The sequence below is a fragment of the Microtus ochrogaster genome, unplaced genomic scaffold (assembly GCF_000317375.1).
Source record: "Microtus ochrogaster isolate Prairie Vole_2 unplaced genomic scaffold, MicOch1.0 UNK4, whole genome shotgun sequence".
Classification (NCBI taxonomy): Eukaryota; Metazoa; Chordata; class Mammalia; order Rodentia; family Cricetidae; genus Microtus; species Microtus ochrogaster.
The window spans coordinates 819,164-834,362 of record NW_004949102.1 but is presented as its reverse complement, the minus strand read 5'-3'; the positions used below and the strand labels follow the sequence as shown (position 1 = coordinate 834,362).

The window sequence follows — 15,199 nt, the reverse complement described above, 5'->3', positions numbered from 1 at the left end:
CATTCTGACAGGTGTAAGATGATATCTCAAAGTTGTTTTGATTTGCATTTCCCTGATCGCTAAGGAGGTTGAGCATGATCTTAAGTGTCTTTTGGGCATGGATTCTTAATATCAGCAGACAGTCACGTTTATAAAGCCTTCCCTGAAGTTCTTCCATAAGGAAGGGTGGTAGTAAAATAATTTCCTTAACTCTAAAGCTTTCTTGTCTTTTTCAGCTTCAAGGAGATGTTCAAATGTGGCAAAATCAAAACACCCAAAGAAAAAGCATGTGCCGAGGTGATCAAGCAAGAATATGAAAAACTGGGGCCAATTAAGTAAGATATGCATGAGTAACACACACACACACACACACACACACACACACACACACACACACACACACACACCACATACATGGAAACACACAGATAAACCCAAGCAGTTAATGTAAAGAAAATATCACTTACTTGCCAGCAAAGAAGTCCTAAGTCTTGACTAAGACCACAAACCTACGAAGCTCAGTGACTTTAAGTTACTAAGTCACTAAAATGAAATCCATACCACTGCCCAATTAAAATTTGCTAGATAGAAAAAAAATAAACAAAATTCAGAGAAGCTGAGGAGAAAGGGCCTTTTCTAGAGCCCCGGCACTCTCCAAATAAGAGCGCATCATGTTCCCACAGCAGCCATCAGCTTGACAACAGCTCGGAGTTCTCACAAATGTTGACAGCAGCGTGTTTTCTACAGGTATCAAGAAATCGTGACCTTGGTAATCTTCCTCGTGATGGCCTTGCTATGGTTCAGTCGGGATCCTGGCTTTGTTACTGGCTGGTCGGCCCTGTTTTCAGAGTAAGTATTCACGTGTCAGCCCTTTCTGTTCGGTGCTGTGTGGCTGCTAACTAACTGTTGAAAAACTGCAGTGAGGTGCTTTGGTCATTTCTTTGGGAAAAAAAAAATATTTTTATGCCTAATCTCCTGTGGTGAGGTGATAAGTATCAGGTAAGAAAGCAAAAAGGATGGCCGTTATCCTCTGTATAAAAATTAGGGTCCATTAGACATGCAGCTACTACCTCAGGACCAAGTTAGACATTTGAGCTGCATTTGACCAGGATCTAGGTTGGTAGCAGAGTTGCGAGAGCTGTACCGCCCGACTTTGCTCAGGAACCTTCTATTTCTTCTGGACAAATCACTGCACGCTCCCACTTCCTCTACCGGGAAGATGGAAATTACAGTAGCGCAGAGAATATTCCTATTTTTTTTCTTTTCTAGTAAAAGTGCTAAATAGATATTGTGTGGAACAAATGCTCCACAGTGTGTTCTCTCTCTGTCTATTTTTGACCAGTACACTCTGGTTCTTACATCTAGAGGAGTTTCATCTTGCTCTTCCGGTCTCACATCCCCAGCAAGAACCCACATAGTTTGCGAGCACAAATTGAAACTGAGTCAGACGTAATTTGGCCTGATGGAAGAGAGAAACACCACCTTCCCTCAGCCTGACTTTTCTGTTTCCACAGGCATAGCAATATTTTTTTTTTAAGGCCCAAAGGATGAATGCAGATGTCTTATCTTACCTTGCCTCAAGCAGTTCATGAGACAGGATAGTTTAAAAGATCAGCTGGATGTTCTTGATTCCTTCAGACAAAGAACTTCTCATTTTTAAGAAGGCCAAATTAAAAGCATCATCTATTTCTTTAAAACAAGCTATCGTTTAATAGAAGATTGGTACTTGATATTTTTCTAATAGGATATAGAGCAAAATAAATAAAACTCCAGCTCCCTTTAAAATCAACATCAACTATTATAAAGTTTCCCTCTCTCTCTTTCTCTTTCTGTAATGTACTGAGAACTAGATGGAATCGTAGCAAATAACAGTAAATAAAACCTAGGAGAAAGTAGCATATTCAGGAATTCACCAAGACCAGCTAGCCTGGGTCTGAAAAAGCATGGGATAAAACCGGACTTACATAGCAGACAATGAGGACTACTGAGAACTCAAGAACAATGGCAATGGGTTTTTGATCCTACTGCACATACTGGCTTTGGGGGAGCCTAGGCAGTTTGGATGCTCAACTTACTAAACCTGGATGGAGGTGGGAGGTCCTTGGACTTCCCACAGGTCAGGGAACCCTGATTGCTCTTCAAGCTGATGAGGGAGAGGGACTTGATCGGGGAAGGGGGAGGGAGATGGGAGGTGGTGGCGGGGGGGGGGAGGCGGAGATCCTTAATTCAATAATAAAATTTAATAAAAAAAAGAAAGTAGCATATTCAGTACAATCAGATCTAATTTTTCTTCCTTGTCGCGGAAAACATATTTAGGAGATGCTTTTCGTTTGTGTCAGGAAGACAGTATGTGCTATGAGTAGGGGCTTCTCCTCTCGCCTAACCTTGTGAGAGACAGCAGTAAGTAGGAAAGGAAATGGGGCTTGGAAGAGGACAGAGCTCAACAGTAGAAATAAAACAAGCACAAGGCAAATAAAATCTGTATAGGCTTAATTCTTGATAGTGTTGAGATAACCCAGTTCCTATTGAATCAATATTCAAAGTAATCATGAAAAATTATATTTAAAAGGTTTTATGAAAATGTTTGTCACCCTTCATACCTTAATTTGTCTAAAGTATGCATTCTGTAAAATGCATGTACTGTGTGCAGGTTTTAGGCAGCAACAATTTCTAAAGCTGGTATGATATATTAAGATTTATTGCTACCACCCAATGTTTTCATTCCATCTGCTTGAATCTGGACCGATTTCAATATGTCTTTTCACATAAAACAAAATCCAGTTACATGACACCTGGCTCAGTCTGGCAAAAGCTTAGCCAAAAATTGTAACTAAAATAGAATAATAAAGGAACAATATATTTATAAGGATTGCTCATGTTTTTAGAAAGTTATGCCACTCTAGTCTTTCTGTCAACAAGGAAAGAAAGTCAGCCTGCATTGAAGATGCATTTTTTTTAAAAAAAAATATATATATCAAATTGAGAAGAATAATGTACTTCCTTGATTATTTAGATTTTTCACATAAACTGTAAAAAAATAAGTTGATTGAGATGCAAGATAGGAAAATAAGACTGATGATGCTCGTGTTTCTTCAGTTGCAAAAATGCATGTAGTTGATACTGCTGACTTCTAAGGCTGTATTCTAATTGTTTGTGTCTGTTTCATTCTTATAATGTCCAGGTGCCTCTTAACTGTGGAGGCTTCCGGGAACCTGTCTTTTTGCTAGAATGGTCTGGCAATTCCTAGCCCCATCTGTTCCCAAATTATTCTTAATTTGTACAGGGATCATTTGTGAGCATCTCGTAAGTCATTCTGGTCATTAATCTTCTTAAGTTTCTAGAGGGCAAAGCATCAAATGGGTTGATTTCCTTTTGGATGTATGGTTAGTATCCACTGTGGAAGCAGGTGTTTCATCCTAGAAACCAGATCAATTTGCTTTCACAGTGTATAGAGGAGTTTGAGGGGACACTAGCAACAGCATGTCTCGCTAAGTTCAATAGAATGACATTATAAATCAATTACATGGGGCTTTGCCAAACTCCAGCAACCGTTTAAGCCTCAATTCTCTGACATTATAATAAAAAGCAGTATTTCAGAGAAGAAATTGCTTAACAAATCTGAAAGTTTACCTGAAAAGTTTGCTCTGTTGGTCTGATAAGGTATTATCTGGTTATTCAGTATTGGCAATATGAGAATGTATTGAATTATTAGGAATGCATTCTGAAATGACTGGTCCTTATAAGTTACATCACTTCATTGGGAAACTACGTTTAAGAAGAGACTGTGTAGATTAAATGATCTATATTTATTATCATTTCAATTTAAGTGTTATTAACGTAATTCATTGATATCTCATATAAGTCCTTCATACCATTTTAATGAACACGTTTGTTCATATTTTTCAGGCACTCTGGTTATGTTACAGATTCAACTGTTGCATTAGTTGCCGGAATACTTTTCTTTCTAATTCCAGCTAAGAAATTGACAAAAACTACATCTTCAGGAGAAATTGGTTAAGTATCATTTCTTTTTTTTTTTCAAAGAAAAAAAAGCTATCTTTTTTCATTTTCATACCAATTCCAGTTCCTGCTCTCTCTCCTGCTCCCATTCCCTCCACACATCCCCCACCTTAACCCTATCTATACTTCAGAGAGGATAAGGCACATTGCTTTGTGGAAGGTCCAAGGTCCTCCCTATTATGTCTAGGCTGAGCAAGGTATCCATCCAAAGAGAACAGGTTCCAAAACAGCCAGTACAAACAGTAGGGATAAATCCTGGTGCCACTGCCAGTAGCCCCGCGGTCTGCCCCAGCCATACAACTGTCACTCACATTCAAAGGGTCTAGTTTGTTCCTATGCTCGTTCTTTCCCTATCTGGCCAGAGTTGGTGAGTTTATTAGCTCAGGTAAACTGTTTAAGTGTCCCCATCATGGTCTTGACTTCTTTGTTCATATTCTCACTCCTCCCACTCTACAACTGGACATTGGAAGTTCAATCCAGTGTTCCACTGCTGGTTTCTGCCTGCTTCCATTAGTTGCTGGATGAAGGTCCTATGGTGACATTTAAGATAGTCATCAATCTGACGACAGGGCAAGTCAAGCTCGGGCACCCTCTCCACTATTGCTTAGGGTCTTAACTGGGGTCATCCTTGTGGATCCTGGGGATTTCTCTAGAGCCATGCTACTTACTAGCCTCATAATGGCTCCCTCAATCAAAATATCTCTTTCCTTGCTCTCATCTCTGTCCTTCCTCCATCTCAACTATCCTGCCCACTCAAGTTCTCTTCCCCCTCCCCTTCTCCCCTCATCTTCCCCTTCTGCCCTCCCTACTCCTCCCACCCACATGCTCCATTGCTGGTGGACATGCAAACTTGTACAACCACTTTGGAAATCAGTATGGTGGTTTCTCAGAAAATTGGGAATCAACCTACCTCAGGATCCAGCATTACCACTCTTGGGCATATACTCAAAAGATGCTCAATCATCCTAGAAGGGCATTTGTTCAACTGGGTTTATAGCAGCATTATTTATAATAGCTAGAACTCTAGGTGCCCTTCAACCAAAGAATGAGTACAGAAAATGTGGCACATTCACACATTAGAGTACTAGTCAGTGGAAAAAAAAAAAAAACAAAGACATCTTGAAATTTGTATGCAAATGGATAGAACTAGAAAAAAACATCCTGAGTGAGGTAACCCTGACCAAGAAAGATGAAGATGGTATGTACTCACTCATAAGAAAATACTAGATATAAACAAAGGATATTGAGCCTAGAGTTCATGATCTTAGAGAAGCTAAGTGACAAGGTGAACCTTAAGAAAAAACATACATATCCACCAGGAAAGGGGAAATAGATGAGTATCATTTCTAACAGTAAATTTATAGAACATCTTTTGAAGAAATTAAAATTCCATAAGCTTCAGTTAGCACATAGAATATTAAAAATGGCCATGTCAGTATAACCTCTATCTTAGCTTATTCCACTTATACCCTGAACCCCCTATTCGGCCAGTATTTATCTCTACCAAGAGGAAGACTCTCTAGAGTTTGCAGAAATGAAAGTCTATTTCCTTTTATACCCAGGCTCCAGCTCTTCTTGAGGGATATCGCCTCCCCTGCCAAAATCAGAATATTGACTAACAAGGAAAGAAGAATGATTGATGAGACCTCAGTAATAATTTTGAGGACCTAGAGAAAGACAAGTTTCATGAGAAAGATTATTTATAGTTTTACAGAAAGTCCTTGAAGAAAAGAAAACAAGCATCTTATAGGCATAGCCTGAGTTCACAATTGGAAAAGGTGCTTAGTATTTACAACGCATGGTCAGAGAAGTGCACACATCTGCAGGAGCATGCATTCTCCTACATGCACTTCTTACACATGATTCGCTCCTGCCTGTGCTTTATGTTAACATCAGTTTTCAGGGGCTGCATCTTTATGTGCATACATAGGGCAAATGGGTTATAACAGTTTGGAAGCACAGTTTCATGTTGGGTGCTGATGTGAGTAGCCTAATGACAGAACAGTATTAAGAAGTCTTATTTGCCTTACAATCTTGGGACAGTCCATCATTGGGTAGATATCAAGGCAGGAACTTCAATTATATCACATCCACAATCAAGATAAAAAAAAACAAATACTTTTATTATTTTGAAGCCTCCTCTAGTCTTATAAATTCCAAGGGTCTTCTCATGAAATAATATAACCCACAGTTGACTGGGCTCTCCCACACCAGTGGACAGTTAAGACAGTCCCTCGCAGACATATCCAAAGGCCAAGCCAATCAAGATAATTCTTCATTGAGTCTCTCTTCTCAGTTGATTCTAGGTCATGCCCATTTGACAGAGTTCAATGCACTGTCCTATAGTAAGAGTAGAAAGATGAGCCCATGAAAGAATTACTAACGACAACATTATAATGATTTATCTAAATGTAATTCAAATATTATCAGAAGGATTTGACCAAAATACTTTCTCAAAGTTTCTTAAAGTATTTTTTCTGTGTCTGAGTGTTCCATTGCACATGTGCATGTGCACTGTTTGGATCCATGTAGAGGCTGGAAAAGAGTGTCAGATTGGAACTGGAGTTGCAAACAGTTGTGAGCCACCATGTAGATGCTAGGAATTGAACCCATGTCCTCTGGAAGAGCAGCCAGTGGACATAACTTCTGAGCCATCTCTCCACCTCCAAAGTTATAACATTTTTAATCAGTATAATATAATATTCCACTTAAAGTCAGTGCAAACTCAAAGTCGAGGCCAAATCTCTGCCTGGAAAACAGTATCAAGATATTGTAAGTTTCTTGTAACATGACTATTCAGGAGACTGATAAAAATTATTGAATATTCTTGTGCTCAACCATATTTAACTGTAGGGTTTTTGTTTTGCAGTTGCTTTTGATTTCTCTCCCCTGATTACTTGGAAAGAATTCCAGTCATTCATGCCGTGGGACATAGCCATTCTCGTTGGTGGCGGCTTTGCCCTGGCAGATGGCTGTCAGGTAATGCTCAGTGTGTACGAGATTTAACAGTTAACTAGGTGGTTGAAAAGAAGAACACAGGCACATTCAAGCTTTGGGCATAGTCACCTTTATCCTCTCATTTCAATAATGCAGAATTCAATAGCCATGCAGTATCCCACACAGATGAGGTGAGTTCATAGTTCAAGAACTTTTGCAGGCTGTAAGCATAAACAATAATGTCACAAGGTCTCAGAATGTCAAAGAAAATAATGCAAAAAAAGATTAAAATACTTAATCCATGACATTATACTTGAAGAGTAGCTTAGTAGGAGGAAAAACTTAGATTCAAAAATGTGGTTCCTAATTTGACATGTTCATTTGTTTGCTTGCTTATACTTTTATGTCGTTTCATATAGAATTTGTGCAATTCTTCGGTTTCAATTCAATAACCCATCATTCTATCATTGTCAAATAAGGAGATGAAAAATAATGCCATAAATAAATTTATCTTGTGAATGAATTCCAGAATATTTAATGTGGCAATTTCTGGTATATAATGTCCACTGTCAGGAAGAAATGAAAACATCATGAGTTAGACAGATGGCCATTTCATTGATCTATCCATCAGCTGACACAAAGCAAGCTCTTAACCCTTCTAATTGCCCTGGTCATTGTAGGTTTCCTAGAAGAAAATTATCTTCTCTAAAATTTTTTGAGCATATTTACATACAAACAAGATCAAATGTACTCAGTAGGTTGTATATATGTGTTTGTATATATTAGAAAAATAATATACATGAATAATATATATTATATATAATGTATATATAGCATAAAATTGAAGAAGAGACCATGCATTTAGCAGGGGAGACATGGAAGAAAATTTTTGAGGGAATCTTGAGAGTGGTGTAGATACAGTGTCAATGTATGAAACTCTCAATTTTTGTTTTGAAAAAACAAAGAATATTTCTATCTTTCTGTCTGACTACACACCAGTCACTCAGGGGGTTCATAGCTTTCTATTAAATACTCAGCGCTGATTTGCATCTATTTCCATACTCAGTCACAAACAGCAGGATGGCAAGGGAGAAACTGTGACAAGTCCCTTGACTTCTTAGAAGTCATATATTTATTTATTTCAATTTACAGTACAAAGTGCTATTGTTTCTTCTTGATAGGAGAATACTGTTTACTTCTAATTTTCTTACTAGTTCCTGCATAGGTTTTAGATTCGGACCTTTTCAGCAATAAGGGTTAGTAATTACTGTAAGTCTTAAAAACCATCTCAACTCAGAGAGCCTTTTGCCAAATTGCTTTAGGCTTAGATATGCCCAGATAAAAATGGTAGAAGTATAAGACAATAACAATTTTCTTTTCTACTATTTCAGCAGTAATGAGATCTGCATTCTCAGAATAATAACTGCCATCTTTATGTCTGCTGATTTGAACTGTGAGGAAAGCAGAATCAGAAAGTCTGGCATTCATAAGAATGTTGCTCTTCTCTGCTCAGAATATGTCTAAACTGGACTCTAGACACTCAAAGTGGCTTTGAAAGCATCGACCAGACCCTAGAACAGCAAAATCTGAGGAAATGAAAAGGTGTGGATTTAGTCTGATGTACATGCTCAGTGGAAGAATTAGGAAATCACAGAGGGAGGAATAATTCACTATAAAGATCCTAGTCTGCAAGAATTTCCAGAAAAACTACTCCTGAGTAACCAAACTGAAGTCAAAAGCTTCTCACAAAAAAAAAAAAGCCCGTACAAAATTTTGACCCTAAAAATTGGTTTTACAAAATACTAGGAGACAACTTGAAAAACTTTGTTCAAAGTTATAATTTGTCTGACAAATGTCTCAAGCCACAGAATATTTCTACTTTAAAAAATAACCAAAAATTAAAAAAGAACCATGAGGTAGAAATTATGTGCTATCTACCTCATGCTGTGTCCTTTCTTTTAAATGCCCCTGACTTGATTTAAGATGATGAATGTCTCACAAAGTGATGGATACTGTCTAACTCTTCCCAGTGAATAATTTCTCTTTGTTGTTGGTTTTTTACACATTACTCAAATGCTTTTTCTAAGATAACTGTGAGAGATTAAATACTGTTTTCTCAAATATCCTGTTTTCAAGAACATAATAAATAATGACAAAAAGTACTAACAGTCTTTAAAGATAAAAATTGTATAACACAGTCAATAGCATACAAAAGATGTTTAAAACCATGCAAGATAGTGGGAAAATGTTGTATGAGTAAATCGTTTTGTGAAAGTAGATGAACTATGTAGGTCAGAAAATGGAAGGGTCCTCAAGAAATTAGATGATTTAATATTAAGATCCTGAAAGGGAGAAAGACTTGGAAGCAACGGATAATATTGTAAGCATGAAAGAAGCCAGGGCTGGATATTAAAATGGTTTTTAAAGCTTCCAAGGTTATGCAATTTCTTCAACTACTATCCCTATTCTTGAAGGGCCACACAGTCTTTAGGAAACTGTTTCATTTTGTAGCAAAGTTGAAGCATGGTCTCCATCAATAATCATTGCTTATTACCAAGAGCTTTAAATCACCATTTAATAGTCTCTTTAAATAAAAATGGGTATGTAGTCAAGAGTCAACAGATAGTTGGGAGAAGCCCCATTTACAATAACCAAAGGAAGAAAACTAAAATGAAGTAAGGAAACAAAAAGAAAAAGAACAAGGAAAAAGTAAAGAGAATGAACAAAGCAATAAATTCTTTAAATTTTATCATTGGTACCTCAAAGGGATGTCAGAAAGATACAAAAAGTAAAAGAAAATACCATTTAAAAATAATAATAAAGTAATTCTCTCAAATTTAGAATTATGGTATCAACTTTATATTTAAAAGTCAGCAACATTCTTTAAAGATGAAATCTACCATATGGCAGAAATACAACAAAAGGCTAAAAGACAGTAAACACTAAAAAGAGTTGATTGTCTGGTACCAAATGGTCAGCCCTCAAAATATACATTTAAGCAACATTAACACTCTCAGTAGTAGCTTGAATGTATGTATATATGTATATGTGTACATATATAAGCATTTATGTATGTGAGTCTGTATTTGTGTGTGTATAACAATAAAGAAAAGGGGGCATGAATTTGAGAGGGAAGGGGGAATTAGAAAAACTGCAGAGAGAAGAGAGGGGAAAATGATGCAACTATACTTTAATCAAAAATAAAGTAAAATTGTGAAAAGATAAGAAAACTAGAGCATTAGTCTACAAACTCCTCAAGAGTCTGTTTAGAAAGAGAAAAAGAGTAGAAAGGAAGGAGATCTCTATTAATAACACCAGGAAGTAAAGTCTCAGAAGTAAAGTCTCTGAGATTCTTGGCTAAGAGAACGATAAAAAGGTTCATGCTGGAGGGATTCATGTAGAGTCTACATTGTAGATCTCATAATCTTGAGGTGGAGATAGAATCATAATGGACTCCAGAACGAATCACAAACACTTGCGGCGTTCCTCTCACATCTCAGTCAGAACAAGGTAAAACACATCTTCACTCACCTTCTAGGATTCTATGTCCTTGTGTTTTAGCTTTTATACTTCTAAATGTTACACTCAGTATTCATACCCTTATATGTATAAATCCATAAAGCTAAATATCCATTCTCATAATGGCTCATTGGATAAAATGCTTCCTCTACAAGCTTGGGAAACAGAGTTCAAATCTCCAGGAACTCGTGTAAATTATAGGTGGTTACAGTGACCCTCTGTAATTCCAGAGCAAGCTAAATAGATAGATTGGCCATATCAGTGGACTCTGGATTCAATTGAGAGAACCTGACTCCACATATAGCGTGAATAGCAGTCAAGACTCTTAGCATCAATCTCAGGCTTACACACACACACACACACACACACACACACACACACACACACACGGACATGTGCCTACATACATCTAAACATACACAATATAATCATGCACTTGCACAAACATACACATGATAAAATACAAATAAAATAGTTAATTCTGTATATGAATCAAAACAATAAACAATAAAACTGATATCTAGCGCCCATATTTGTGATGCTTGTATTTACTTTGGAAATGAATTTATTGCTTATAATCAAAGTGTTTTCCTGATGCATAGCCTAGATTTTCATAAGTATAAAATCACAAAGGGTAGACTTTTCCTCCTGTTTAGAGAGAAATCAGAATAATAAACCGATTAATCCAAGTGCAGGCAATATTTCGGACTGTATGAAATGAAACAAAGATCAATATTCAATCAATTTAAAGAACCCCACAGAAAGACACCGAAAATAAATTGATAGTTTAACATTGCTGAGTGATTTTGATGATTTCGAAACTATAATTCCCAAAATCAGAACTGGAAAAATAGTGTGAAAAGAAATAAAATAATTTTCAGACCTATAAATACTCTGCAAATGTACTCTCTCTCCTACAATCTCAGAATATTTGAAAGGATGTGTTGTTCCTCCAAATAAGCAGAATGAAGGCGAGGTTCCCACAAAGCAGAGTGATGAGACAAGAGTGGACTTAACTAGGTCTAAAATTAATCTAGTCCAGATGGAGCAGGAAAAGGGTCTATTCCAGGACAGATATCTTGAGGGAACATGAACAAAGCAAACCCACTTGCTTCACGTGTTTGTTTGCTTGTTGGATAGGTCTCCAGATAGTTTGAAGAGCATGATGAATTGGTGATAGGTTTTTAGAAAACTAAGCAATCAGACTAATGTTTTCTTTGGAAAACAAAGTAAATATAATCTTAGATGGTTAAGTGGCTCATCAATGAACAATATTTATATAATTATAGCATTAAACTTTAAATATTGATTTAACCAGAGTATAGCCATGTTCTAAGAAATTAAGGGGCAGAAAACATATGTATGATGAATGGCATAAGAAAACACAATCCTCAGGCAACATATTAGGAAATCAATAAATAATGTTTCCAGTTGAAAACTTAAGAGAAAGCTTAATTAGAACGTTATTTTGAAAGATACCTATACTAATACTAAATATCAGTATAAATAGCTGATAACAGTTGACAATTCTTGCCTCTGGGGGATACAGCTTAGGAGAAGGGGAAGGAGCCTGCAGGCTTCCCTTTTCTTAAAGTTCTATGGTCCATCATGACTTATCAAGACATTTAGATATTTTGATTACATAAAATTAATGTTTAATAGAGGAAAACATAGAGAATTTAAACTTCTTAAAGCTTGACTATAGTATTGAAATAATTCTGAAAACTTGTTCATATCAAACCTATCTATATTTATCAAAACACAAGAATCTGGGAAATGATATTTCAGAAACAAACTCAGTAAATACTCTGTGTGTGTATGTGAATGGTGTGATTAAATTGGGCTTCATTAAAATGAATCATGTGAAGTGGGACAGTTGTGTAGCTTGGTCTCTTTGTAAGACTCCCAGGACTGGGATCAGGGCCTGTCTATAACACTCTGCCTGGATTTTGGGAACCTATTCCTCATACTGGGTTGCCTCTCCCAGCATCAATGCAAAGTGAGGAGCTTCAGAAACAGAGGAGGAGTGGATGGGTGGGGGTAGAGGGGAGGCAGAGGAGGAGACAGGAGGGGAGGGAGGGAAACTGTGGTCGAGATGTAAAATTAACGAAAAAATAATCAATAAAATGAATTACGTGAATAATAAATACTGCATATTTGTTTTTTAGGCATCAGGACTATCTACCTGGATAGGAAGTAAATTATCTCCTTTAGGTTCATTACCAATTTGGCTAATAATTCTGATATCTTCTTTGATTGTCACGAGTTTGACAGAGGTAGCCAGCAATCCAGCTACCATCACCATTCTTTTCCCAATATTATCTCCTTTGGTGAGTATTACACTTATATTGTTTTCCTCTAGAGTAGGTTTTCTTGTCATTTTGACTGTGAGTTTTCATCCTGTGGTATAGTTTCTTTTGGCCCAAATGAACCTTCTGTAAGCAACCTATATGGTCTTTATCTCCACCAGGTAATGTTTACTCAAGGGAACTATATTTCACATCCAAGTAGGATAATCTTTAGTAAATAATTTACCTTTTCTCTGCACAGGTTTTTGTTTTGTTCTGTTTTCATTTGCAAATATATGAAACTATTCTGGATCCAGTGCAGCCCTAAGTTGATTCAATAGTTCTAGGCACTTTGAAAATATCACCTTTCTGAACAGGGTTTCTAAGTTTCTGAGAAGTTCTTCCTATAAGTGATGTACAGACGAATGAGAATATAGTCTTAACCTTGAGGCCTAAATTTCTTAGACAGTTCTTGAGACAATGTGCTAAAAGGGGGAGGAAGACCACTTTTCCACACTCCATAGCAAGCACATGAGATAACTTTGCGTGAAATGTTTTTCTGATTCAGGCGGGTGATGTTGGTGAAAAGAAAGCACTTTAAATTAAGAACTCTTTTAAAGAAACAGCAAAGATTGTCTTTCTGAAAATGATTCCCAGCCACTCCACAGAGTTATTTGCTCATATACTTGAGTTGCTACTAAAAAAGAAAATCTAGATTGTTTATCAATTGCCTATTGGCAAGAAATCACAAACAACATATCATCTCAGCTTTCGGCTTTCTGGTTTTATTTCATGAAATAAACCACCAGAAAATTATGCGACAAGTTCCAGATAGTAACCATTCTCCCTAAGTAATGATCACTGAAGAATTTTAAATCTCTCACAGAAGTAATTGAGTAAATAGTACACTGAAAATCTCTAGAGCCACAGGCACCCAGGCCTTCCCAAGATTCTCTTGTTGTCTGCATACTCGACAATTTCTTTGGTGTCTCTGACCTCAGTGACATCATCTATTATTTTGAGCTATACTAGCCATCTTATACTTTTCTAAAATGTTTAAGAATATACAAAGATATTATTATATAATATAATATGTGAATGTATGTAACACTAATTACATAATAAATATATTTTGTTTAATGTAGTTTCTGAGGTAAGGTATACTTTACTTTCTAAAAAAATTGTAATATGAAGGTCTAAATACATAACAATAACAATAAAAATAAGAGGTACTTTACAATACTCTGAAAAGTTCTAAGTTATGCATTATTTTATGCTTTTAGGTTTCAACTCTATTCTGGGAAAGTATTTTACAATAACTTTGTTCATTTTCATGTTTGGTGTCCACCCTCGGCATTTTAATTCCGCTCTCCTTTGGCTTTTCCCACAGGCTGAAGCCATTCATGTGAACCCCCTTCATATTTTACTGCCTTCCACACTCTGCACATCATTTGCATTCCTTCTGCCAGTTGCAAATCCACCCAATGCTATTGTTTTTTCATACGGCCACTTGAAAGTCATCGACATGGTAAGTTAGCAGCTATAAGAACATAATGTCACCCAATAGACTCCTCTACCTGATGGGCCAAATAATTGCTACCCTTGTACTCTAATCAATCCTGATAAAATCAGAGTTTGAAGTCTGTTTCTAAAACTGTGGGCAAGAATGATCATAGGATTATTTTCAAGAAGTGGACATGCCATTAGAGTTTATGGTCACAAATAGAGATGTGAAATGCATGAGCATTGGTCTGGGGAAAGGAAAAGAGCATGGAATTTCTTAACATGACCCCTTAAACCTATGCCAAGATTAGGATCCAACCTAAGGCAAAAAAGAAACAGGAACACGACTGTTCTGTATCACAAATGTTTATGCAACATTTGGTCTGATGAAGACATTGCTCAATACCTAAGGAAAAGTACCTTTTGTGTAGATCTTGTAGATGTCTTTCTAGAGGATCTCTGTGAGAAACAAAGAAAAATTTAAGTGGTAGAACACACATTTTGTTTCCAAATACAAATCGTGGTAGCTGAGAACCAATTTGAGAATATTCCAGTCTTAACCTAATCTCCATCACCAATTTCCAATCCAACCCAAAGGAGAATATAGTCAAAATCAGTTCTGTGAGTTTGCTCCATCTGTGGGGTTACAAGGTGAGTTTCTGTTCCTTTTTCCCACCCTAATTGCTGTCCCTGAAAACCAGTGAAATAAAACTTCTGGAAATATTTCTGTGCTCAAGGCACATAATATCTTGTTGCAAAATAGAATGTTTAACACAAAATATCACAAATATGTATGTGTGTGGATATAAAAAAATATGGCTTTAGCTGGGTGATGGTGGCGCACGCCTTTAATCCCAGCTCTCGGGAGGCAGAGGCAGGCGGATCTCTGTGAGTTCGAGACCAGCCTGGTGTACAAGAGCTAGTTCCAGGACAGGCTCCAAAGCCACAGAGAA

General features: G+C 36.8%; 1 protein-coding gene across 1 annotated transcript in view; it reads left to right on the top strand.

Moving 5' to 3' along the window:
• Window positions 1-15,199, top strand: part of Slc13a1 (solute carrier family 13 member 1) — an 88,868-nt gene that overhangs the window by 72,624 nt on the left and 1,045 nt on the right. The window contains exons 9-14 of the mRNA XM_005365691.2: window positions 216-314; window positions 727-828; window positions 3,886-3,992; window positions 6,869-6,978; window positions 12,624-12,785; window positions 14,134-14,271. Of these exons, the coding sequence (XP_005365748.1) occupies window positions 216-314; window positions 727-828; window positions 3,886-3,992; window positions 6,869-6,978; window positions 12,624-12,785; window positions 14,134-14,271 (718 nt within the window). The remainder of the gene's footprint in view (window positions 1-215; window positions 315-726; window positions 829-3,885; window positions 3,993-6,868; window positions 6,979-12,623; window positions 12,786-14,133; window positions 14,272-15,199) is intronic.